The sequence below is a fragment of the Pseudorca crassidens genome, chromosome 8, assembly GCF_039906515.1.
Source record: "Pseudorca crassidens isolate mPseCra1 chromosome 8, mPseCra1.hap1, whole genome shotgun sequence".
In the NCBI taxonomy this organism is placed as follows: Eukaryota; Metazoa; Chordata; class Mammalia; order Artiodactyla; family Delphinidae; genus Pseudorca; species Pseudorca crassidens.
Window position 1 is genome coordinate 95,209,216 of NC_090303.1, and position 25,131 is coordinate 95,234,346.

At 53.3% G+C, this 25,131-nt stretch overlaps 1 protein-coding gene across 1 annotated transcript in view; it reads left to right on the plus strand.

Annotated features, from left to right (window-relative positions):
* The window catches only part of LOC137228739 (M1-specific T cell receptor beta chain-like), a 55,501-nt gene extending 30,470 nt beyond the window's left edge, over positions 1-25,031 (plus strand). Inside the window, exons 4-14 of the mRNA XM_067745609.1 lie at positions 11,073-11,119; positions 14,829-15,215; positions 15,918-15,935; positions 16,107-16,213; positions 16,534-16,551; positions 19,873-19,930; positions 20,175-20,291; positions 23,128-23,514; positions 24,217-24,234; positions 24,406-24,512; positions 24,794-25,031. Coding sequence (XP_067601710.1) covers positions 11,073-11,119; positions 14,829-15,215; positions 15,918-15,935; positions 16,107-16,213; positions 16,534-16,551; positions 19,873-19,930; positions 20,175-20,291; positions 23,128-23,514; positions 24,217-24,234; positions 24,406-24,512; positions 24,794-24,814 — 1,285 coding nt within the window. The 3' untranslated portion in view covers positions 24,815-25,031. The remainder of the gene's footprint in view (positions 1-11,072; positions 11,120-14,828; positions 15,216-15,917; positions 15,936-16,106; positions 16,214-16,533; positions 16,552-19,872; positions 19,931-20,174; positions 20,292-23,127; positions 23,515-24,216; positions 24,235-24,405; positions 24,513-24,793) is intronic.
* The last annotated feature ends 100 nt before the right edge of the window (positions 25,032-25,131 follow it).

The window sequence follows — 25,131 nt, forward strand, 5'->3', positions numbered from 1 at the left end:
GAGGAAAATCCATTTCAGAAAGGCTGCATTGGCCTTTGTACTTCTCTGGGTCTTGAGTGCAGTGCTGATATGTGCACACGTAGGCATGGTCTGTAAGATCCCATACTTCGTCTCACTGCTACCCACACCTAGGGAAGCACCTGTGCCAATCACCTTGGCCTCTTCTGAGTCCCCTCCAAGCCCCAGCTTATGTTCTCTCCTGGCAGCAGGGGACCCCATTGGCCCCTATTTCCCAACGACCATCTCATGTGTCTGAGGAAGACGAGAGCTCCCTGGTCTCCATCCCTCAGGCTCCTGAGAAACCTGCCTTTTGTTCTCCCCACGTGATGGTACTGACACGAATATGCCATACTGAGTACTTTATAGGCACTTTCAGATTTAGTTCCCTCTCCCCTCTGGGGTGGTTATTATTCCAGCAGTACAGACAAGGAAACAGGTTCAGAGAAGGTTATTAATTTACCCACATCCCTCATCCAGCAAATGGCAGATCTGGAGGGGTTTTTTTTTCTAATTTTAATTATGCTTTATTATTTGACCTACATGCTATTTATGATTGTATTGATTAATTTTTAATTCTTTTTTTTTTAAACCCCACATTTGTTTATTTACTTACTTTTTTGGCTGTGTTGGGTCTTCGTTTCTGTGCGAGGGCTTTCTCTAGTTGTGGCAAGTGGGGGCCACTCACTGTCGCGGCCTCTCCCGTTGCGGAGCACAGGCTCCGGACGCGCAGGCTCAGTCTTGTGGCTCACGGGCCCAGTCACTCCACGGCATGTGGGATCTTCCCAGACCAGGGCTCGAACCCGTGTGCCCTGCATTAGCAGGCAGATTCTCAACCACTGCACTACCAGGGAAGCCCAGATCTGGAGTTTTGAGTCCCTATTTGCCTGGTCCCAAAGCCCAGCCCCTGCTTCCCCTACCCCATCTCATGGGCTCTCCAGCTGCAACTATGGTCCATCAGCTCTGCTGTTCACCGTCTCTCCAGCTCATCCCCTGCCTCACAGCACTTCCTGAGGGATGCTGGTCTCCTGCCCGCCTTCTAACCCTGCGCTTAGAGAGGTCCGGCCCGTTATCTGATTCCTGGTTAATACCTTTCCTGATCGCTCACATTTTCAAAGTAGAAGGCAAGTTCCTCATCGTGGAGATGTAGGGTTCTTCCTGCTCTGCCCCTGCCTATGTTTCCAGCCTTGGTCTCCTCACCCCTCCCCTCCCCTGCTGTGCTCCAATGCTCAGAAGTCCTGGGGGTTTCCTCCAACAAGCATGGACCTCTGACCTCTAGCTCTGGACACTACTGGTCCATCTGGTTTGATGCCTTCCCACCCACCCCTTCACCCTCTTCAGAAAAGTCTTTGACCCTCTGGTCTGAGTAAGGATTTTTCCTTCTCTTCCATGCTTTCTTCTATCACAGTTCTTCTCATGCTGCTGAATGTATATGGATGTATCTACCTTGGCCTTCAACCATGAGCTTCTTCCGGAAGAAATCTCGCCTTACTCGTCCTGGGAATCCTACTGATTAAACAACAGCTGGATTAAGGTAGGCACCCCAGGATCGGATGAATGAATGAACGATGAGCTAGGAGTGGAGGCAAATGTACTGAAGAAAGGAAGAGCCTTCCAGAAGACTGGTTCTCAGAGTGTGCTCCCTCGACCAGCAGCACCAGAATCACGTGGGAATTTAGGAGAAATGCACATTGTTAGGCCCGACCCCTGACCTATGGGTCAGAAATTCTAAGATGGAGCCCAGCACCTTGCTTTTAACAAGACTTCCAAGTCATCCTGAGGGATGCCAGAGCTTGGGAACCAGTGTGGTAGAGAGACCCCTAGACCAGTACTCTCTGTGAAAACACCAGTCACGGACGTCTCTACTAACTATAGGCAGGCATCGTGATAAAACTTTACGTGTATTATTTATGTCTCACAAGAGCTCCATAAGGGAGATGTTATTTTATTTATCATCATCATCATTCCCACTTTACAGATAAGGAGACTGGAGTTTAAAAAGCTTCAGTAACTTGCCCAAGGTCCACAGATGTAAGTAGAGGGCGTGGGTGGGAGCCCCGCAGTCTGGCTACAGGAGATGAGCTTGCCGGAGGAGCGGGGCCTCAGCGGCTCAGGTACAGTGCCCAGCGGAGCCCCCGGAACTTAAGTGAGGAAGCCTGGGTGCTGGTCCCAGCCCTGTCTCCTCACATCCCGCACCCTTTAGCCTCTTCAGATTTCAGTTTCATCTGGGGAAATTAGGAGACAAAGTCTGGGTTCAAATGGGTCAATTAACGTACTTGAAAGTTTTCAAAAATTACACATAGGTGTTCTTTGCGTATCTCCTCCCTACATCCCAACACACAGCTTGAGAAAGGCACACAGGTAACTAACCAGCTTCCCCTCGGATCCCCTGATCACTACCCACATTCTTCTTGCCCCCTCAGGTGGCCACGCTGACAGTGCAGCCGCTTGAGTCTAACAAAAAATAAGGAAAGGCTTCCCCCTGCTGCCCAAGATGATGAATGACCTCACTCGGCACCTGCCTGACCGGTCTAAACTCCTTTCACCCCACCCCACCCCCCAAATAAAAGCTTCGCGGGCACTTGGGCTACTAACAGTGTGTGACACAGTGGCAAAGATCTGGGACAAACCCCATCAGGATAAAAAGTAGTTGTGAAACCAAGACAGGGTGGTATTCTCTGTAAGTCCAAGTCGGGTTGAGAGTCCCCAGCTAGATGGTCAAAAGGAAACGCTTACTTAGGGGGTAAATTAGTGACAGGCAAAAAGGGTTAATAAGGAAAATACTATATGGAACTAGATCAAAGTAAATCAGTACATTGATGAAAGTTCCTCCATGTGGAAAGGGAACAAGGAAGAGGCCTTGCCACCTTCCGACTGATAAAAGCAATTGATGACCTTTTATTGGGCTATTGTGAGACCTGTCACTATTCCTGAGTTAAATACAGACTGTCTCCCCTTTTTCCCTAAATTCTAAGAGCCCTGCCAGTTGCGGCCAGCTCTCGCACCACCAGACAGCGCTCTGCTGTGCTTCCAGCTGACAGCTGCCCTTCTCAAGGACCAGCAGTGGATCCCAGGACTGGTGCAGAAGTGGAAACACCCGGGGTCATTTTGTGCTTAATTGTTTATTTAAATGCAAATTAATAAACCTAGAGATTTTGAGCTCAGAGTATCCTGGGGACTACTCAGAAATATGTATTTTTCATGAGCCTCCTTGGTGATTGGAGACTCACTGAGCAAATTCAAGACAGTACAACAGCTTCTTGTATAAACTGGTCTTCTTTGGAAGAAACGAGTTTGTAAATAAAAGAAGTATCTTTTTTCTCTAGTGGCAGATTTTAAAATATCGCTTAAAGCAGTATTTTGCTGTTTTTTTCTTTTTAAATTTTATTAAGTTTTACTTTAAAAGAAAATAGATAATAGCTATGTTATCTATTTAAAATAAAATAGCTATGTACGGCTCAACACAATAAAGTTGACACTGAGAAATGTTAATTTTCCTTATACTCTGTGTCCTCCACTCATTCTTTTTTTTTTCTTAACGTCTTCATTGGAGTATAATTGCTTTCCAATGGTGTGTTAGTTTCTGCTTTATAACAAAGTGAATCAGCGATCCACTCATTCTTAACAGGTAATCATTTTATCCATCGCTTTTGTATCCTTCCATTGTTTCTTCACGCAGCATCAAACAAACAGAAGTATAATTCGTATTTTAATAATAAGTATTATTCTTACTTTGTTAGACAAAGGTAGCATACAGGAGCCTTATTCTACAGCTTGTTTTTATCCAGTTAACATTATATCTTAGAAAGCTTTCCACGGCAGTATGAAACATTTTCATTCTTTTTTAGCATTGAGTAATATTCTGTGTGAATGTTTCACAGTTTATTTACCCAATCCCTTACTAATGGGCACTTGAATTTTTCCCCAATCTCTTTGCTATTCCAAATAATGCAAATACTTTACACACTTTTTTTTTATTTGTATGCAAGAGTAATTACAGGATAAACTGTCAAAGGTGGGATTTCTAGGTGAAGAGGTAAGCACATGTGTAATTTTTATAGATATTTCCAAATTGCTCCCATGAAGAGTTGTATTATTTCGCACCCACCGGCAATCAACGTGTAAAAGGGCATATTTCACCAGAAACTAGCCAATAGAATGGTCTTCCATAATTCAATTTGTCAATCATATTGGTGAAAAGTGACATTTCAATGCAGTTTTACTTTGTATTTATCATTGCAAGTTTTCTTTTTCCTATGGTTAAGCACCATTTGGATCTTTTTTTTCCGGAACCTCTGTTCTTTGCCATTTTTATTGGGCTCTGGGTTATTTTCTAATTGATTTCTAGGAGTTCATCGTCATGGGGAGATCAGCCCTCATGACGAGAATCACTAATGCTTTCCCCATACTGTCATTTATCTTTTGATTCTGCGTCTATTTCGCCCTGTAAGCGTGTTATCATTATGTGATCGAGTGTCCTTTTTTCTTCTAGATGTTGTCATAGTTTAAAAGGCAACGAAAGGAAGCACCATGTAGTGAGATGAGATGCAGACCACCCAGCTGGAGGCTCAATTTCAAGGTCATCTCGTGCAGGGAGAATAAAATATCTACCAAAAACTTAAAATGTTTCTGCCCTTCAGGAAAAAGAGGGAGAAGACCTTGACCGTGATCACTTGGCCGTGTGATGGTATTTGAACGTCCCTGAGGCTGTATTCATTCAGTTCTCCACACCTGGTTCCCCCAGTGCCCTCCACTGAACTCGAATGTCTAAAGTCCACAGTGAGAAGTGCAGCAGCTGATGACACACGTGGTCCCCCCTCACCTCACACTGGTTAGAAATACAGCTCTCAGCTATCACTTTACCCCTGGGAAAGCCCTACCTCTATGTAGCTTGTGGCCAATTCTCCTTCAGACCACCCTGGAGGTTCAGAATTGGGCCAACGGGGCAGAGTCTGGGTACTGAGTGCTGAAAGGTGTGACCTCCGGTGTGGCCAGCATCGGAGCAGTCCCGAGATAGAAAGGGGCTGCTACTATGACGCCAGCTTGCAGAGGGGCAGATACCAGGGAAAGCAGCCCCTGATGCAAAGACACACGGTTCTGAGGGGCTAAGAAGGTCCTGAAGAAAGGGCATGAGCAAAAGGAGGGAGCCCCCTGGCCTGGTCCGTCCTCCCCACCACTTGCACCTGGGGCGGTGATGTCACCGCCTCGCCCTCCAGTGCCCTCACAGGGGCAGCTGCTCTGGTGGTTTCTCCCAGACTCCGACTTGGAGGGGCAGACGCATGGGAGGAGCCGTTTTTGTATAAAGCTGTAACGTTGTGAGGACAGGGGGGCCACAGTGATTCAACCCTACGGGAATCCTTTACAAAAACCTTTCTGCCTGTCCCAATTCCCACCGTCCTTCCATTCTTCTCCCGGGTCACAGGCCCAAGGGTGGTTTGGGTCAGAATGTCTCCACCTTCCCCCCGTCCACCTGTCAAGCCCAGGCCATGGAGAAGGACAGGCCTGGATCAGAGCTGAAGCTTGCAGGCAGAAAGGCCAGACGTAAGAAGATGCCTCTGTGGCCTCATGGGTGAAGGCCTCAGAGAGACCCCTTTATCCCACCCTTCCCCTCCCCCCACCCAAGGACAAGGTCAATGGGAAGGTACATGGGAGGTGACCGTTCTATGAAGGAAGAAGCCAGCACTACCCAGCCCTCCGGGGACAGTCACGGGTCTCTGGGACCCTGCCCTCCTCGCCAGGCCCACATCCTTCTGATGGACCCTCAGGAAGAATCAAAAAACAAGGCACAGGGCTCTCTGGATGGACTCTGCCCATGCTCCGTGGCCCCAAGAGTCAAAAGTCGAAAACATTCTTCTGTACAATATCTGTAGAGCACAGGAGGGGATTCCTAGTCCCAGAGTCCACCAGGCACCAACCAAAATCCCCTCCTCTCTGCACTCCTCGCGTTTGTTTTCCTCCTTACTCCGCGTCACTGTGCAAACACTGAAGTCTTCTTCGGAGAAGGCACCAGGCTCACCGTCGTAGGTAAGACATAATCCAGGCCTTTCCTGGCCCCTTGTAGGGGAAGGCGGGTCCCAAGTGTGCATTGTAAGGCGGCTGTATTCTGATGTGCTATGACTATACCTTCGGCCCAGGGACCAAGCTGACTGTTGTAGGTAAGGCCAGGGTGTCCAGGTGGGTACCACGAGGGAGCACTCTCTCGGGGAATGTGGGAGGGAAGGGATGACCCAGCTCCTGGATCTTGGGGTCCTGGAAAGTTCTGGAATGGTATACAGAGTGTTTGAAGGGGGCTGGTGGCTCTGGGAGGGAAGGGAGCCATGAACACCCTAACCTCTCCCAGAATCCCAGCAGACAAGGAGAGGTTTTGAAGTGAATCTGGGAGGCTGTGCTTTGCAGACACCTACTATTTTGGGGAAGGAAGCCGGCTCACTGTCATAGGTAAGCTAGTCAGGGCTGGAGGGCTGGGAACCTACAGGGAGGGGCAGGGTCCAGGTGGAGCCTCCGATAGGGGTGCCTAGGTTAAAGCGTGTTTTTATCAGAAAAATCTGAATTCTCGTCTTGATGAATTCTTATCTTGATGAGATGGACAGCCTCCACCTCCAATAGTTTCATAGGCTCGCTGTGCCAAGCCTGGGTCTCCCTACCGAGAGGCAAGCTGTCTCAGCTGGAAAGGGGTCTCCGTGTCCATCTTCCGTCTCCTTGGAGGGTGCCCATCATGGCCACGGTAGATGGGAGGGCGTCTGGCCTTGGATCCGTCAGTCCTGCCGTTTCTCTCCCTCGCGAAGAAAGGAGACGGACACAGGAGAGGGGGGTGAGAAGTCTCACAGGGGGCCAAACTGGTCCTCTGACCGCAGCTTTTCGGGTTGTACAGTTGTCACCAGTTCCACCTCCGGGGGTTAAAATTCCGCCAAGGAAGGGGACAGGAGAGCTGCAGGTGGACCGGCAGAGGGGTGGGGAAAGAGTGGGAGGCGCAGGCACAGTTTCCCTACCGGGCTTTCGTGTTCTGCGACTAATGAAAGCCTGTATTTTGGCAGCGGAACGAAGCTTTCTGGGCTAGGTAAGTAAAGGTCTTCCCTGGGAATGATGTATTGTAAGGCTGGAGTTCTAGAATTTCCCTTTAGAGAAGGCAGGGACTGAGAACACAGCAGAGAAATGGCGGAGAGTGGGTGAGTGGAGAAGGTGCTAGGACCCCCAGAAGTTCTGGGGAGAAGCTCGTTTCTGGAAAGAAGGGCCCCATACCGGCCGCTCTGGGGTTTGCCACGCCCGTGTTATACTGTGGAGCAACCGGGGGCAGCACTTTGGAGGTGGGACTCGACTCCCTGTCCTGGGTAAGACATAAGAGCTGGGAGACGGGGGCCACTGTCCCTTGGACCCGGAGTGTCTACCCCTCCGTCCAGCCCCGGTGGGAGAGGGTTGAGTAAACCCCGGTCCCTGTGGGGCTTCCGGGGAGCTGCGTCTGCCATCGCTTTAGATGAGGCTGGGTCGATTCCTGTTTGTCCTCTAAGTCTTCGGCCCATAAACTGCTTCCTTACTCTTCTGTCGGTGGTCCATCCCTCCTTCTTCTGTGCGTGGATCGGCCCCTCCTAAGTCTCTTCATCTTTCCCCTCTTTCCCCAGAGTGTGCTTAGGCCTTTCTCCTAGTGGGATCCCTTTGGTCCTGAGCCGTGAATCCAGGCAGGGAAAGGTGGCCATCTCTGCCCTCAAGGAGCTAAGACTAGCGCTCTGGCTGGAGACCTCTGGGGGGGGTTTCCTACATCCTCCTGCAGCTGTGTTCCTATAATTCGCCCCTCCACTTTGGGACCGGCACCAGGCTCAGCGTGACAGGTATCAGACAGGGAGGGAGGTGGAAGGAGGGGGCCAGAGCTGCCCTTTCCTTCCGGAGCATCTCCAGCTCGCTCCGCTGTGTCGGCCGAGGGCTCAGAGGAGCTGTGCTTCTGTGCTTCGCCTCCTGGCTTTGTGTTTTCTCGTTCTCCTTCTCGTTGTTCTCCAAGACTCCCCTCCTCTCTCCCGATTTAGCGGGTGTGCTGCTTCACTTTCCCCTTCTCATCTGATCTTCTCCATTTCCCCCCCTCCTTCTAACTCTGATCCTGCACTGGTGACCCCGTTTTGGGGAACAGCTCCGTCTTCTATGTTAAAATCCACCTCCACACCTCCCTCCAGCTCAGAGCCCTGTCCTCGCCTTCCTTGAGTCCTTCTCTGTCTCCAAGATCCATGTGTGTCTTCCTGAGGTGGTTTAAGGACCCAGGAGGCCATAGGGGAGCAGCTTGGTGAGACTGAGAGGGCTTGAGGGGGACTCCTGAGCCCTGAAGGCCGAGGTCCGTGTCACGGCATCATGTGAGCTTGCAGGGGTGGCCCTGGGGAACATTGTGCTTGCTGGGGGTCAGAGGAGGTAGGTCTGAATAAACTGTTACAACTGGAAACTTATACCATCTTAGCAACAGCCAAAGCAGAAAGAAGAGAAGCAGGTTGAGGCCCCGTGCTCTCAAACCTCAGGATCTGTGCTGAGATCAGCTAGTCACAGGCCCATCGTGAAACGCTAACACACCATCACCACCCTCTGGAGGAAGCAGGCAGGTGGGAGAAGCAGGGCGAGGGTGAGATGGGCCTGGGCTGGAGTTATAGACACGGCCAGAGCAGCGGGCCACAGAGGTTCTACCAGACTGGTTGGCTGCGGCAGGCTTTGTCCTGCAGAGGGAAGCACGTGCCAGGGAGTGTCATGGAAATTGGAAAGTACAAATCACTGGGATTCAAAATGCCTGGGTTCTGGGGAAGGAGGGGCTCACGCAATTTGCAAAGTGACCTAAACTGTCTCAGGCCCTCTGAGATGTATAAAACAGAGATGACAATGGTAGTCTCTTGGGGTCCTGAAACTGTAAGGGACTAAATCACGTGAAAATCCTTTGTAAAGGGTTTACCCTCTTGTAGCCATCCTTTTCATTCTTATTGTTTATCCTCACTGTGTCACAGAGTATGCCTTTTTCCAAACCTGTGTCTCAATTTTGCCATTAGAAATATTTCTCAAACTTGGATAAAGTGGAGACATCTGGGTTTGCCATACTTCTGCTCATTCCTAGAACAGAGCCAAACAGAGGGCACGGTACCTTCTGGCAACAAGGAGGGTGCTTGAAAGGTAGATGTGTTTTTTTCCCATTCCTCCATGTCTTCACGTGAGGGCCTGCCTTCCGACAATTCCAGAGATTCTCTCCCTTCTGTCAGGCATGTCAAAGAGCCTGGGACTTTATCATATGAACCCTCTGACGAACTGGCCCTCGGACTTTGGGATTTGTTCGTTTCCAAGCTTTTGCTGCCTTTATGAACATAAAACGTGGCTGGAGCTAGGATTCAAAAGCGGGGAGAGAGGTTTGCTGGGCACTGGAAATAAGAAAGGGTTCAACCCATGAACATTTCCTTTCATGGGATTCCAGCCATCCTCGACACCCGGAGCGCCCTGGTGTAGCAGTCGGTGTGGAACATCAGATAGGACAATAGCCAGAGGCACGGGGGCTCCACAAAGCAGGTTGCATGAAAATCAAAACAAAAGGTGAGTTGGGTAGAGTATAGAGAAAAGAATGTCAGATGCAACGGAAAAGTATCTCTTCTGGGGAAGAATGTCTAATTCTAATTCATAGGTGCTGTCACTCAAACAGATAAGCACGTACACCCTGCAAAAAGCAGGAAAATGATCATTGGAAAAAGTCAGTTTAGTTCTCAGGATCATGCTGCTAGTAGGAATCCTCTGCCTCAAAATCCAGGCTTATTTCAACTCTACTGTAATTGCTTCTAAGTCTGAAAAGTTAGCCATGCACCAAAGAGGGATTTAAACTAGGAAGAAAATAGATATACTCATTCGATGGCTAATCCTACAGGGCTTTTCAAACACGGCCAAGAAAATCAGGGTATAATGCCACCTTAGGGACTCGTGGGAGGCAGTCAGTAGCGAGTGCCCGTTGAGGGGAGAGAGAAGGGGCAAGGATGAGGGAGATTAACAGCAGGGAATGCGGATGGGGACGCCCAAACGAATCACCCCTGCCTCTCCCTGCTCCACACTAAGCTTCCCAGGAACGTGGAGCATCAAAACGTTAAAGAGGGATAATCATAAAACTTCTCACAAAACTTGCCCTTTGACAAAGCACTTGCAGGTGTGTAATTTGTTAAGCACTCACAACAGCGCTGTGGGGAAGATATTACCCCATTTTTCAGTTGCAGAAACGAAGGCCAGGGAGGTTGCAGGTCACAGAAGTAGTAAGAGGCAGGGTCTAGCCTGGAACACTTCCCCATCCAGCAAAATCTCCATCACAAATACCCCTTCCAATTTCACAACCACTGTAAATCCCCAAGCCAAGCTCATTGTCTGCAAATTGGGGATGACCTCAGGCAGGGCCCAGATTTCTGTGTCCAGCTAGTTCTGAAGAGAGGTGGGAAGAGAGAAGCCAGGGAGAAGGAGGGTGGCCCCAGTCTGTGCCAGGGGAGGAGGGGAAGAGGGAGGAATTCTTGGTAGCCCCTTCCCACTGTGCTCCTACAGTGAGCAGTACTTCGGGCCAGGGACCAGGCTCACGGTGCTAAGTAAGGAGGTTGCTCCAGGGGGGAAGGAGGATGGGCTGCCCAGGCTGGATAACCCCTTGAACCCTAGCTTTGGGGGCGTGCGCGCTGGACCCTCCTAGGCTGCTGTCTGAGAAGGCAAAGTTTGCTCCTGGGTCCCAAGGCTGCGTGAATACCACACAGCTGTATTCTGGGGATGGTTCCAAGCTGACTGTGCTGGGTCAGGAGGGCAGCTGGGATCCCTGAGCGCTCGCTCGGACGGGCTGGAGAGAGGTGGGCTGCTGCCCATCTTCATTTGGGGCTGTGCTCAGGGTCGGTGGGGACTTGGGCTGAGTCCCGGACATCAGGAGAGGGCAGCGGCAGTTTTTGTCCTGGGCCTCAGGGCTGTGAGCCAAAACACTCAGTACTTCGGCGGGGGCACCCGGCTGACTGTGCTAGGTGAGCGGGTTGCCCTGGGGCGTTAGGAGCGGAAAGGGGCGTTCAGGACGCCAGCAGGGCCGCGGGACCCCTTTTTGTGCTGAGCCCTGAAGCTGTGAGCACTGACACTCAGTACTTCGGGCCGGGCACGCGGCTCCTGGTGCTAGGTGAGCGGGGACGCTGCCGCCGGGGACGCGGCGGGACGCGCGGCGGGTTTTTGCGCGGCGCTGGGGGGCCGTGACTCAGCCCCTGTACTTCGGGCCGGGCACGCGGCTCCTGGTGCTAGGTGAGCGCGGGCGGCGCGCCTCGGTTTGGGTGGGAGCCCCGGGGCTGTGCTTTACAGGCGCCGCCCTGCCCTTCGGGGCCGGCAGCCCCTGACCGTGGTGGGTGAGTGTCCGCGGGCCCGGCAGCGGCGGCGGGGCGGGTTGGAAGGTCGGACCCGGGCACCTGGTCCCCTCCCTGCGCTGGAGCCGGGCGCTGGGACCCGGAGGGCGAGTGGCTGGGCGCTGAGGGGTTTGCGTGCTGGACTGGGACTCTGTGCTCCAATGAGCGGTATTTCGGCCCAGGCACCAGGCTCACGGTCACAGGTGAGATTTGGCTGTCTGCCTGCCTTCCATTCGCAGCCCACCGTGTCCCCGGAGATGGGTGGGGAGGGCTGCAGCTGGGCTGTGTTGCCAGTTGTCCGTCTGTGGGGTCAGTTCTGCAAGGGATGAGGGGCCTGGGATGGGGTACTCCTGGTTCTGGAACAGAAACAGAGGGCAAGGGTTGGGTGGGGGGGGGTGCTTTGGTCTCTGTTTCTGAGATATTTAGGGACAGGGTGAGCATTGGAGAAAGAGAAGATTTATTGGGACTCTGAGAGCTGCTTGATTGGAGAAAAAGACCGAGGAGGGCAATCTGGGCTGGGGGAAGGGCAGGAGGGGGTGTAGCTGATGCAAAGGGGAGAATGAGCCCGAGGGGCAGGAACAAGCAGGGATGAGCGCAGGATGCGGCCCCCTGCACAGCCGGCTCCTGGGAGGTGCAGGTGGAGGCTTCCACTGAACACAGGAGAAAAAGGATGACAAACAAGAGTGTGGAACAGAGAGGTGAGAGAGAGAAACACGAGGCATGAGGGAGAGAATCAAAGTCAGCGGGGTTTGTTGATTTACTGTTTAGAAGTTTAGATTTGAAATTAGCTTTAAAACCTCTTCCTCTCTTCCTAAGCCCCAGACCCCTGAGGGCCAGGCTGTGTGTACAGCACACGGGGGCTAGATGGGAACCTGGGCCACTGGGTGGATTTACTCACCAAACGTACCCCCCTCATCCCCTAGCTGGAAATCTCCCTCCTCACACCATGTCTTCTAGGTTAAACAGCCAGGTGGGGCAGGACATACATTAAAATGCAGATACTTTGCTTGTGAGCTGAGGAACATTCCCTGGAGGATCTTAGGCTCTTTGTGCTGGAAAAGGACCTTAAAGGTCACCTGGTGATGGGAGCACTGAGGCTTCAGGGGGAAGAACCCTCAAAACTGGTATATTTACCGGCTTATTTGACAACAGCAAACGTGTTTGTAGTTAGGTTCATTAAGGTGGAGCCAATGAGGCTCAGCTGAAGTGTTTGTTCCCGGAGGGGAAGCTGGGTTCCTGTGATCAGCCAGGGTGGAGAAAAGCAGGAGACCTTACAACCAGGTAAATCTAGGTCCCAAGCCCTGGCCCTTTAATGATCTGGTGACCTTGGTCAAGTGAATCTGTGGGAACATCCTCTCTTCTATACAAGGTCATCAACAATACCTACTGCTAAATCTGATGTGAGACTTACAGGAGTAGCTACATGGAGAGTATCCAGGAAACCTCTTGTAATCCAGTGGTCCCCTCCCTACCCTTCCGCTAGGTGGCCACTGGCAAGGGAGGGGAGCCCAGTGCCAAGGGAGGGGCAGGTTCGGCATGTGGCTAATGGGCAGGAAGGCTGGGAACAGGACCCATAAACTTCAGAATTCTGCCTGAGGCTAGTTCAGCCCACCTCCAAGCACACACAACAGAAGCTCACCAGGACACACACGTGCACCTACGTGGGCAAGCCGACCCGCACCCCACAGGGACTCGCAAACACGGAGGGAGAACTGGCTTTGCCCTCATCATGGAGGAGGCATGTAGTCAGCGCTTCAGGGTGTAAGGACGGTCTGGCTTCCGATCGTTCTGTCCATCACGTCACCATCATGGGGACCATCGCATGTGGCTCAGAAGGCATCTTTACTTTTTCCAATAGGGGCTGAGAGTTTGCTGGGTGAGGAGGTCAGAGGAGTAGATTCCATAGTGCCCTTGGAGGGCTGTTTGAACCCCAGGGTCAGGGGCTTTGAGGCGAGAGTGAATAACCAGGCTGGGGGCAGAAAGCCTGATAGAGCTGCACAGCAGAGAGAAGTTAGGAGATTACCTGGGCGGCCAGTAAAGACCTAGGGACAGAGGAGTGAGTAATCAGCAAGGTGGGAAGTGCAGGGTGGGGCAGCAGACCTCTTGGGCAGCAGAACCACTGCAAAGGAAACACCCAGGGCTTTTGCTAAAAATTACTTAGAATTTCAAAATGGTGACAGCAGCACATTAAGTCAACAAGGGGCCCTTCTAAGTGTGGGGTCCTCTGTGACTGCACAGGTCATACACCCAGGAAGCCAGCCCGCTAGTCAGGTCACATCCAGGGAAATGTGAAGAGTCGGTTAGAAGAACATTTTCTCCATCTTCCAGCCTAAACTAGATCTCTTTTAGAGTGAGATGTCTTCCTTTTAACAGAATTGCTCAGAAACAAACAAAACAATCGATAAACAGCAAAGAGCAGAATAACAGGGATGTAGGAGGGCCGAGAAGCAGTGAGCCAGCCAGATGGAAAGGCCGCAGGGGCATTAACTGGACCGCCTTCACCTGGAGCCCTCGAGGGCGCCACGCACCAGGGGCTTAGTTGCAGCAAGACAGCTGAGAGCAGAAGTTGCTCTGATGATCTCATGCCTATTGAGGAAGCTTGCTGGTAGGGTGAAGTAGAACACGTGGAATCAAAGGGACAAAGAAGGTTGAAGATGCCTGCATTTGAAACACAGGGGGATGGCTATCTGCCTGAGCTGAGGAAACTCAGGGGTACCTGGAGGCAGAGGAATGGCTAGGATGACCCGCTGAAGCAGCAGAAAGAAAGAAAACCTCCCATTCTCATGAGCGCACCCTAATACAAAAGGCTGTCCTCACGTGGTGCCCCCCAATATGCCATCTGTATCCTGTCATCTGAAGAAAACCCCCACCCCCAAATGACCCCCTTAGCCCCAAATCCCCTTTACTCCTCCCCGAGACTCACATACAAGTCACCCAGCTGAGGGCAGGGGCTTTCTGAACCCTTATATCATTTCATCTCCACCCCGCGCTGCACAGTCGGTGTTGGGATTCTCCCTTCACAGGCAGGAAAAATGATGCAGAGACAATGAGAGACTGTCTAAAGTCATGTTGGTGGGCAGAGTCAGTTCCAAGCTTTGGATTCCGTTCTCCTGCCTCCAATCCACTGCTCTTTAAATAACTACTACATATTATGGGGAGAAAAAGACAGGTGAGCTTTTCTTGATGGATAAGAAATCAAATAAGGGGAAAGAAGAGACATTACGCAGAATGTTGGGCAGTGCCATTTGTAAGGCCACCTTAGGGGCTGGGGACACAGGAGACAGGGCTGTCGTAGGGTCAATACAAAGGCCAGGCAGGCCGAGGGAGCACAGTCACAGAGGAGCGGGTGGTGACCCCCAAACAAACAACCAGGACCTACTACCACGTGATTTCCTTTTACGATGACCCCGTGGCCCCCTTCCCTGTGCCCCCAACTCACACGCACAGCTGGCCCTCCGGGCACCCGTGTTCCCAACCCCCTCTCCCTTCCAGACGACCTGAGCAAGGTGACCCCACCCAAGGTGGCTGTGTTCGAGCCGTCAGCAGCAGAGATCTCCCGGACCCAGAAGGCCACGCTCGTGTGCCTGGCCACGGGCTTCTACCCCGACCACGTGGAGCTGAGCTGGTGGGTGAACGGGAAGCAGGTCGAGACGGGGGTCAGCACGGACCCTCAGCCCCACAAGGAGGACCCCAGCCGCAACGACTCCAGCTACTGTCTGAGCAGCCGGCTGAGGGTCTCCGCCAGCTTCTGGTACAACCCTCGCAACCTCTTCCGCTGCCAAGCCTGGTTCCACGGGCTCTCGGACGAGGACGAGTGGAAGCAGGACAGGCCCAAACCCGTCACCCAGAACATCAGTGCCGAGGTCCGGGGCCGAGCAGGTGAGCCGCTCCGGGAGGGTTCGGCAGGGAGGGAGGCAGAGCAGACAGAGGGGGAGGTCCAGGGAGGAGAGCAGAGAGACTAGGTGCAGAATAAACGGGAGGGTGTGGGAAGCCCCCCGTGAGGGAGGACAGGGCACCTCGGGCTACTTCCTCCCCCACATCCCAGATGGTCAGCCCAACTCAGCTGTGCTGAAAGGTCCCCCTCCCTACGCGCCTGCACAGCTCAGGGTCTGCGCAGTGGGTCCTCATCCCCTTCAGTGCTGCCATGTTCCATGACCTTCGAGGATGCTGTGGCCACATTGCCAAAACAGAAGGAAGGTGCTGCTGGGACTCTGACCAGAGGCTGCCCTGAGCCTGGGAGTCTGTGCTGACTACAAGTCTGGCTTAGTTTTTTGTTTTTCTTGGTTCTTTTGGAAGCAGCTCAAAATCCCACACATTTGTTATTGTAGAGTTTTGATGGGTCAGGAATGTGCGCATAACTGAGCTGGCTCGTCTTCCTCAGGAGGCTGCAATCGGGTGTCAGCCAAAGCTGGAGTCTTCTCTGAAGGCTCAACTGGGGAAGGAGCCACTTCCAAGCTCACGTGGTTGTTGGCAAGAGTTAGCACCTTGCCAGCTGTTGGGCTGAGGAAGGCTGGCTTAGTTTTGAATCTGCTTTTGACGATGGACTCTCTCATCCATTTCCCTCCCCCTTTTTTCTTTCAGACTGTGGCCTCACCTCGGGTAAGTGGCCCCCTGCTCCTTTGTCTCCATCTCCCATGGTCTTTGCTCTGGAACCAGAGAATGCAAACCCCATGAACCCTGGTGGGGCATGGAAGGGTGGGTGGTGCGTGGGCAAGGAGACCAGAGATCCCTGCTCACAGGTACCTACCTGCTCTCCCTTCCTGCCAACAGCGTCCTACCAGCAAGGGGTCCTGTCTGCCACCATCCTCTATGAGATCCTGCTGGGGAAGGCCACCCTGTATGCTGTGCTGGTCAGCGCCCTGGTGCTGATGGCCATGGTAAGGACGAGGTCAGGATGGGGCCGGCTGGTTGGAGGTGACACTTGAAACACAGCAACTGACACCCAGGAACACAGAGACCCTTCCGGGACCAGAATGGGCAGAGAGGAAAGGGGGGGAGTCCCCCACATGCCTCAGAAGACACTTATATCTGGGATCACAATGCAAGTACCATGCTGTGAAGGAGAAACTGGGGTCACCTGAAAACACGATGGATGTTGGGGGAACCCTGCTATTTGTCTTGTCAGTGGGAAACCCTACTTCCTCTCAGTCCCCAGCACTGCTGGCTCCTGGTAACCCCCAAACTTTCTCCTCTTCAGGTCAAGAGAAAGGATTCCTGAAGCCAGCTTAGAGGTGGAGCCAGGAGCTTCCAGCCTGTTATGGCCCTGGTGTGAATTCTGCTTTTTCCATTCCTACCCAGTGCTTCAGAAGAGCTGCTCTCATCTCTCTACGCACCCCAGTATCTACCCCTGTGTGCATGCACCCAAACACTCATGACCAAAATCTCCCTAGCCCAAGGGGGACCCTGGCGGGCCTGAACGGATTCAGCCAATAAAAATGGCCTGATCTGGCTTGAGTCTGCCTTGTGAGTGTCTAGATATCACTTCCGTCCATCTCTGAAGTCCCATGTGACTCCAGCCAGGGTAGAAACGAGGTATCCAAGAAAGTGCAGGCCCCTCAGGTAGGAGGGTCAAGGGACCCAGCCTGTGGCTCGTACTACTCCACGCTGCCGGCAAAACTTAAGTACACGTGAAAGGGTGTGATTGATGAAGAGAGAGGCTTACTCTGGAACAACCTAGAAAAAGCTGTGATGCTGCCTATAGGAAATTTCTGTCCTACCTGGACAAAGGTGCTCTGAGGAAGAGCTGTGTCCACTTGCTGAGTGGTCATGTCCCCACGGCCACCAAAGCTGGGTGTCATGTGCTCACCCACGCTCTCTCCACTGTCTCCCCGAGGGCGCTACTCAGCTTTCCCCATCACCAAGGAGTGATTCCAGGTGAGAAGAAGAGAAATTACTGTCTATTCTCATTATCAGATGTACCTTCCAGTTTAAGTTACGAAGCTGGATATAAATTTCACTCTAGTGAATTAAATGTGTGTGAATATGGCCCTGATCAGTCCTGAGAGGATAGAAAATCAGTTTCCCTAAAACCAAGGATCAGCCCTGTTGGTATTTCTAGAAATCCTTCCAAAGCTCTTTACTGTCTCATTGTCACCATGGTGATGTAACCCAAAGTCCGCAGGATGGCATAGAAGACCCACCTTTGTCCTCCACCACTTTATCCACACTCACCCTCACTCCCGTCACCCTGAACCCCCGAGTCACTGGCGCTCAGGCCATCTTGCACTCCTCTACCTGGAATGACTCATGTGCGCTCCCACCCATCCTTGCGGATTCAACGGTGACGTCTTCCCCAGCAAGTAGCCGCCTCTGGAGGATCTTTGCCCCTTACTCCATGCGAATGGATGAAATTCTCCCTGTATTTTGCTATCACAGTACCCTGCGTGCATCTCCTTCCTGCCACTGACCACAGTTGATGGAAACTACCTCTTTCCTTGTCTGACACCCCCACTAGAAGGTCAGCTCCTTGAGGACCAGGTTGTGTGGTATTACAGTATCCTTGCGATGTGGCACAGTACCTTGGTTCAGTGTACTAACCCGATAAATTCTCTTTAAAGAAATGAATGAATCAATGAGTTTGCCCAAAGTGACCCAATGCAGGAGCAGATACCACCCTAAGGGCTGCCTGGAACAGCCATCTGTCCCCGCCCCCCACAGGCCTGCAGCACACAGCCTCCTCCCACTACTGGAACTCTGCGTGCATTCTAACATGGGTGTCTGCACCTATACCAACACACATGCACAAACACGTATGTCTACATGCATGCATGAGCAGAGGCACCTACTTGTTAAGCACATATCATTGCAACATTTGCTAGTAGCCTTCAAGAAAACAAAGGTATCCAGGTCACAGTCCCCAAGAAGCTTCCCTGCTCATAAGGGGGATAATTCATGAATAGAAAGTTAACACACAAGGTGATGCTTGCAATAGCAAGGTGATCTGTCTCCGACAATGCAGGCAGAGGCTATAGCACGAGGTTTCTGACGGGGACCATCAGGGGAGAGTCTGAGACGGTGGCAGTTCTTCAAAGGAAGAACCGGTCTCAGTTAGCCATGTGGGACAGAGGTCATGATAGTCGGATATATGAACAGGATATGAAACTACAGGGTCAGGTACTTCTGCTCAGCGGGTCTGCGAGGTCCAAGATGGAAGTCACAAGGCTGAAAAGGCAGGTTGGGGCTTCCCGCTTTGAGAGTGGACTCTGTCCTTGCAACCAGCGTGAGGCCTGGCATATAGTACATGTGCATTTCGTGTCTGTGGACTAATGAAGGGAAAGGAGCTCGGACCCTATTCAGGACGCAATGGGGAATCGCAGAGCTTTCCAGGCTGTGTGTCCTCCTGCCCTGAGTTGCCATCCCCTGCTCTAGGGATGCTCCTCCCACGTGCCTCACTATAAATGCCAGTCTGTGCAGGTGGGCACAGTGAGTCCCAGAGGGGAGCCCTGATGACATAGGAGATCTCCTCAGGGTGGCGTAGGTTCCAGGAGGGGCCTCTCTGTCCCCTTCCCCCTCCACTAGCACCCTAACATTCCCCAAGGCCCTCCCCACTTTCGATTACTCAGGTTTTTTCCCACCCCACTCAATCAGACCAAGCTCTACCACCTGCACTTCCTGCCTCCGCACAGTCGTTAGGGGAGGGGGACAATAGGAGAGGACATTTTTGTTTCATAGTGTAACATTGTGGGGACTTCGGGGGGGCACGATGATTCAGTTAGAGGAAGGGCTTTTACAAAAAGCCCAGCCTCAGAAAATAGCTCCACCTGCCCGGGTGGGGCTCCTGCATGGGGAGAGTAGCTGGGAGAGATCTCCTGAGCGGGTCCCTGATGTGATCTCGCAGGGATCCGGACTCCGTGATCACCTCTGCCCCTCCCTGCTCCACACTCAGCTTCCAGGAAAGCGAAGAATCAAGCCACAAAGTGGAGTCATGATTCTGTGCTTTTCACAAACCTTGCCTTTTGACAAAGTACTTAGTGGTGTGTAATTTGTTAAGCACTCGCAACAACGCTGTGGGGAAGATATTACCCCATTTTTCAGCTGCAGAAATGACGGCCAGGGAGGTTGCAGGTCACGGAAGTAGTAAGAGGCGGGGTCTAGCCTGGAACACTTCCCAATCCAGCAAAATCTCCATCACAAATACCCCTTCCAATTTCACAACCACTGTAAGTCCCCAAACCAAGCTGATTCTCTGCAAATTGGGGATGACCTCAGGCAGGGCCCAGATTTCTGTGTCCAGCTAGTTCTGAAGAGAGGTGGGAAGAGAGAAGCCAGGGAGAAGGAGGGTGGTCCCAGTCTGTGCCAGGGGAGGAGGGGAAGAGGGAGGAATTCTTGGTAGCCCCTTCCCACTGTGCTCCTACAATGAGCTGCACTTCGGGCCAGGGACCAGGCTCACTGTGCTAAGTAAGAAGGTTGCTCCAGGGGGGAGGGAGGATGGGCTGCCCAGCCTGGATGACCTCCTGAATCCTGGCTTTTGGGGAGTGGACGCTGGACCCTCCTGGGCTGCTCTCAGGGAAGGCTAAGTTTGTGCCTGAGTTCCCAGGGCTGTGTGAACACCGAGAAGCTGTATTTTGGCAATGGTTCCAAGCTGACTGTGCTGGGTAAGGAGGGCAGCTGGGGTCCCTGAGCGCTCGCTCGGGCGGGCTGGAGAGAGGTGGGCTGCTGCCCATCTCCATTTGGGGCTGTGCTCGGGGTCGGTGGGGACCTGGGCTGAGTTTGGGACATCAGGAGAGGGCAGCGGCGGTTTTTGTCCTGGGCCTCAGGGCTGTGAGCAACGACCCTCTGTTCTTCGGCGAGGGCACCCGGCTGACTGTGCTAGGTGAGCGGGGTGCCCTGGGGCGTTAGCGGAGCGGGGCGTTCAGGACGCCAGCAGGGCCGCGGGACCCCTTTTTGTGCTGAGCCCTGAAGCTGTGAGCACTGAAACTCAGTACTTCGGGCCGGGCACGCGGCTCCTGGTGCTAGGTGAGCGGGGACGCTGCCGCCGGGGACGCGGCGGGACGCGCGGCGCGTTTTTGCGCGGCGCTGGGGGGCCGTGACTCTCCCCCGGTTTTCGGGCCGGGCACGCGGCTCCTGGTGCTAGGTGAGCGCGGGCGGCGCGCCTCGGTTTGGGTGGGGAGCCCCGGGGCTGTGCTTTACAGGCGCCGCCCTGCCCTTCGGGGCCGGCAGCCCCTGACCGTGGTGGGTGAGTGTCCGCGGGCCCGGCAGCGGCGGCGGGGCGAGATGGAAGGCGGCGAGCGCGGGGCGGGGCGGCCGCGGGCACCTGGTCCCCTCGCAGCACTGAAGCGGGGCGCTGGGACCCGGGAGCGGCCTGGAGCTGCGGGGGTTTGAGTGCGGGGCTTCTCACTGTGCTCCTATGAGCAGTATTTTGGCCCAGGCACCAGGCTCACGGTCATAGGTAAGATTTGGATGCCTCCCCTCCTTCCAGCCCGGCTCCTGGGGGGTCCCCAGAGATGGGTGGTGTGGGGTGGAGCTGGGGCGCGTGTCCAGTTGTCCATCTGGGGGTCAACTCTGCAAGGGAGGTGGGGAATATTGGGTGGGGAGGGTTTGGGGTAGGGATACTCCCGGGACGGGAATTTGGACAGAGGGAAAGGGGGGCTTTGGTCTCTTTGTTTCTGAGATATTTAGGGACAGGGTGAGCATTGGAGAAAGAGGATTTACTGGGACTCTGAGAGCTGCTTGATTGGAGAAAAAGACCGAGGAGGGCAGTCTGGGCTGGGGGAAGGGCAGGAGGGGGTGTAGCTGATGCAAAGGGGAGAATGAGCCCGAGGGGCAGGAACAAGCAGGGATGAGCGCAGGATGCGGCCCCCTGCACAGCCGGCTCCTGGGAGGTGCAGGTGGAGGCTTCCACTGAACACAGGAGAAAAAGGATGACAAACAAGAGTGTGGAACAGAGAGGTGAGAGAGAGAAACACGAGGCATGAGGGAGAGAAAATCAGCGGGGTTTGTTGATTTACTGTTTAGAAGTTTAGATTTGAAATTAGCTTTAAAACCTCTTCCTCTCTTCCTAAGCCCCAGACCCCTGAGGGCCAGGCTGTGTGTACAGCACACGGGGGCTAGATGGGAACCTGGGCCACTGGGTGGATTTACTCACCAAACGTACCCCCCTCATCCCCTAGTCGTAAATCTCCCTCCTCACACCATGTCTTCTAGGTTAAACAGCCAGGTGGGGCAGGACATACATTAAAATGCAGATACTTTGCTTGTGAGCTGAGGAACATTCCCTGGAGGATCTTAGGCTCTTTGTGCTGGAAAAGGACCTTAAAGGTCACCTGCTGTGGGAGTATTGAGCTTCCAGAGGGGAAGAAACCCTCAATACCAGTATATTTACCTGGATGATTTGACAACAGCAAGGGTGCTTGCAGTTAGGCGAATTAAGATGGAGCCAATGAGGATCAGCTGAAGTGTTTGTTCCCAGAGGAAAGCTGGGTTTCTGTAATCAGCCAGGGTGGAGAAAAGCAGGAGACCTCAGAACCAGGTAAATCTGGGTCCCAAGCCCTGGCCCCTTAATGATCCAGGACCTCGGAAAAATGAATCTGTGTGCACAGGTCACACACCCAAGAAGCCAGCCCGCTAGTCAGGTCACATCCAGGGAAATGTGAAGAGTCGGTTAGAAGAACATTTTCTCCATCTTCCAGCCTAAACTAGATCTCTTTAGAGTGAGTTGTCTTCCTTTTAACAGAATTGCTCAGAAACAAACAAAACAATCGATAAACAGCAAAGAGCAGAATAACAGGGATGTAGGAGGGCCGAGAAGCAGTGAGCCAGCCAGATGGAAAGGCCGCAGGGGCATTAACTGGACCGCCTTCACCTGGAGCCCTCGAGGACGCCACGCACCAGGGGCTTAGTTGCAGCAAGACAGCTGAGAGCAGAAGTTGCTCTGATGATCTCATGCCTATTGAGGAAGCTTGCTGGTAGAGTGAAGTAGAACACGTGGAAGCAAAGGGACAAAGAAGGTTGAAGATGCCTGCATTTGAAACACAGGGAGATGGCTATCTGCCTGAGCTGAGGAAACTCAGGGGTACCTGGAGGCAGAGGAATGGCTAGGATGACCCGCTGAAGCAGCAGAAAGAAAGAAAACCTCCCATTCTCATGAGCGCACCCTAATACAAAAGGCTGTCCTCACGTGGTGCCCCCCAATATGCCATCTGTATCCTGTCATCTGAAGAAAACCCCCACCCCCAAATGACCCCCTTAGCCCCAAATCCCCTTTACTCCTCCCCGAGACTCACATACAAGTCACCCAGCTGAGGGCAGGGGCTTTCTGAACCCTTATATCATTTCATCTCCACCCCGCGCTGCACAGTCGGTGTTGGGATTCTCCCTTCACAGGCAGGAAAAATGATGCAGAGACAATGAGAGACTGTCTAAAGTCATGTTGGTGGGCAGAGTCAGTTCCAAGCTTTGGATTCCGTTCTCCTGCCTCCAATCCACTGCTCTTTAAATAACTACTACATATTATGGGGAGAAAAAGACAGGTGAGCTTTTCTTGATGGATAAGAAATCAAATAAGGGGAAAGAAGAGACATTACGCAGAATGTTGGGCAGTGCCATTTGTAAGGCCACCTTAGGGGCTGGGGACACAGGAGACAGGGCTGTCGTAGGGTCAATACAAAGGCCAGGCAGGCCGAGGGAGCACAGTCACAGAGGAGCGGGTGGTGACCCCCAAACAAACAACCAGGACCTACTACCACGTGATTTCCTTTTACGATGACCCCGTGGCCCCCTTCCCTGTGCCCCCAACTCACACGCACAGCTGGCCCTCCGGGCACCCGTGTTCCCAACCCCCTCTCCCTTCCAGACGACCTGAGCAAGGTGACCCCACCCAAGGTGGCTGTGTTCGAGCCGTCAGCAGCAGAGATCTCCCGGACCCAGAAGGCCACGCTCGTGTGCCTGGCCACGGGCTTCTACCCCGACCACGTGGAGCTGAGCTGGTGGGTGAACGGGAAGCAGGTCGAGACGGGGGTCAGCACGGACCCTCAGCCCCACAAGGAGGACCCCAGCCGCAACGACTCCAGCTACTGTCTGAGCAGCCGGCTGAGGGTCTCCGCCAGCTTCTGGTACAACCCTCGCAACCTCTTCCGCTGCCAAGCCTGGTTCCACGGGCTCTCGGACGAGGACGAGTGGAAGCAGGACAGGCCCAAACCCGTCACCCAGAATATCAGTGCCGAGGTCCGGGGCCGAGCAGGTGAGCCGCTCCGGGAGGGTTCGGCAGGGAGGGAGGCAGAGCAGACAGAGGGGGAGGTCCAGGGAGGAGAGCAGAGAGACTAGGTGCAGAATAAACGGGAGGGTGTGGGAAGCCCCCCGTGAGGGAGGACAGGGCACCTCGGGCTACTTCCTCCCCCACATCCCAGATGGTCAGCCCAACTCAGCTGTGCTGAAAGGTCCCCCTCCCTACGCGCCTGCACAGCTCAGGGTCTGCGCAGTGGGTCCTCATCCCCTTCAGTGCTGCCATGTTCCATGACCTTCGAGGATGCTGTGGCCACATTGCCAAAACAGAAGGAAGGTGCTGCTGGGACTCTGACCAGAGGCTGCCCTGAGCCTGGGAGTCTGTGCTGACTACAAGTCTGGCTTAGTTTTTTGTTTTTCTTGGTTCTTTTGGAAGCAGCTCAAAATCCCACACATTTGTTATTGTAGAGTTTTGATGGGTCAGGAATGTGCGCATAACTGAGCTGGCTCGTCTTCCTCAGGAGGCTGCAATCGGGTGTCAGCCAAAGCTGGAGTCTTCTCTGAAGGCTCAACTGGGGAAGGAGCCACTTCCAAGCTCACGTGGTTGTTGGCAAGAGTTAGCACCTTGCCAGCTGTTGGGCTGAGGAAGGCTGGCTTAGTTTTGAATCTGCTTTTGACGATGGACTCTCTCATCCATTTCCCTCCCCCTTTTTTCTTTCAGACTGTGGCCTCACCTCGGGTAAGTGGCCCCCTGCTCCTTTGTCTCCATCTCCCATGGTCTTTGCTCTGGAACCAGAGAATGCAAACCCCATGAACCCTGGTGGGGCATGGAAGGGTGGGTGGTGCGTGGGCAAGGAGACCAGAGATCCCTGCTCACAGGTACCTACCTGCTCTCCCTTCCTGCCAACAGCGTCCTACCAGCAAGGGGTCCTGTCTGCCACCATCCTCTATGAGATCCTGCTGGGGAAGGCCACCCTGTATGCTGTGCTGGTCAGCGCCCTGGTGCTGATGGCCATGGTAAGGACGAGGACAGGATGGGACAGGTGATTGAAGGGAGAGGGTGGAATTTCATGAAGGGTAACTGAGGGGGTCTCAGAGTCATGTCTTGGCACCTCAGTGGAGTTATAGTGGGGCTGCCAGACGGGGGACAACGTCCGAGGTCATCACAGAATGTAGCTTTAGAGGATGGGGAGAATCAACTAGCTCTACCCGAAATCAAGCCCTAGAGTCAGCTTCCTCTGACCCACTCGTACTGTTCGGTGACCCCTGGCACCCTGACAATGTCGTCTTTTCCTCAGGTTAAGAAAAAGGATTCCTGAGACCAGCTCCAAAAGTGCATCCTGAGTCATTCTTCATCCTCTCCTTGGATGTTCCTTAACATGTTTCCAGTCTGTGTTCCTCAAGGGTTTCTCTCTCTCCACCTTCTTTTATCTCCTTCCTACTTGGATATCTGTCCCTTCTCTCAGCTTCCCTGCAGACTGAGCTCCTCCCCACTGAATCTGAAATTGATTAAAGTAATAAAAGTGTCATGGTGGGCTTGACTGTGTCCCAGGAGTGTCTATGGAGTTCTGCCCTTCCCTGTTCTACCTCTGATTTAGGGAAATCACCACCCCTCAGGCATACAGAGTGATGGACC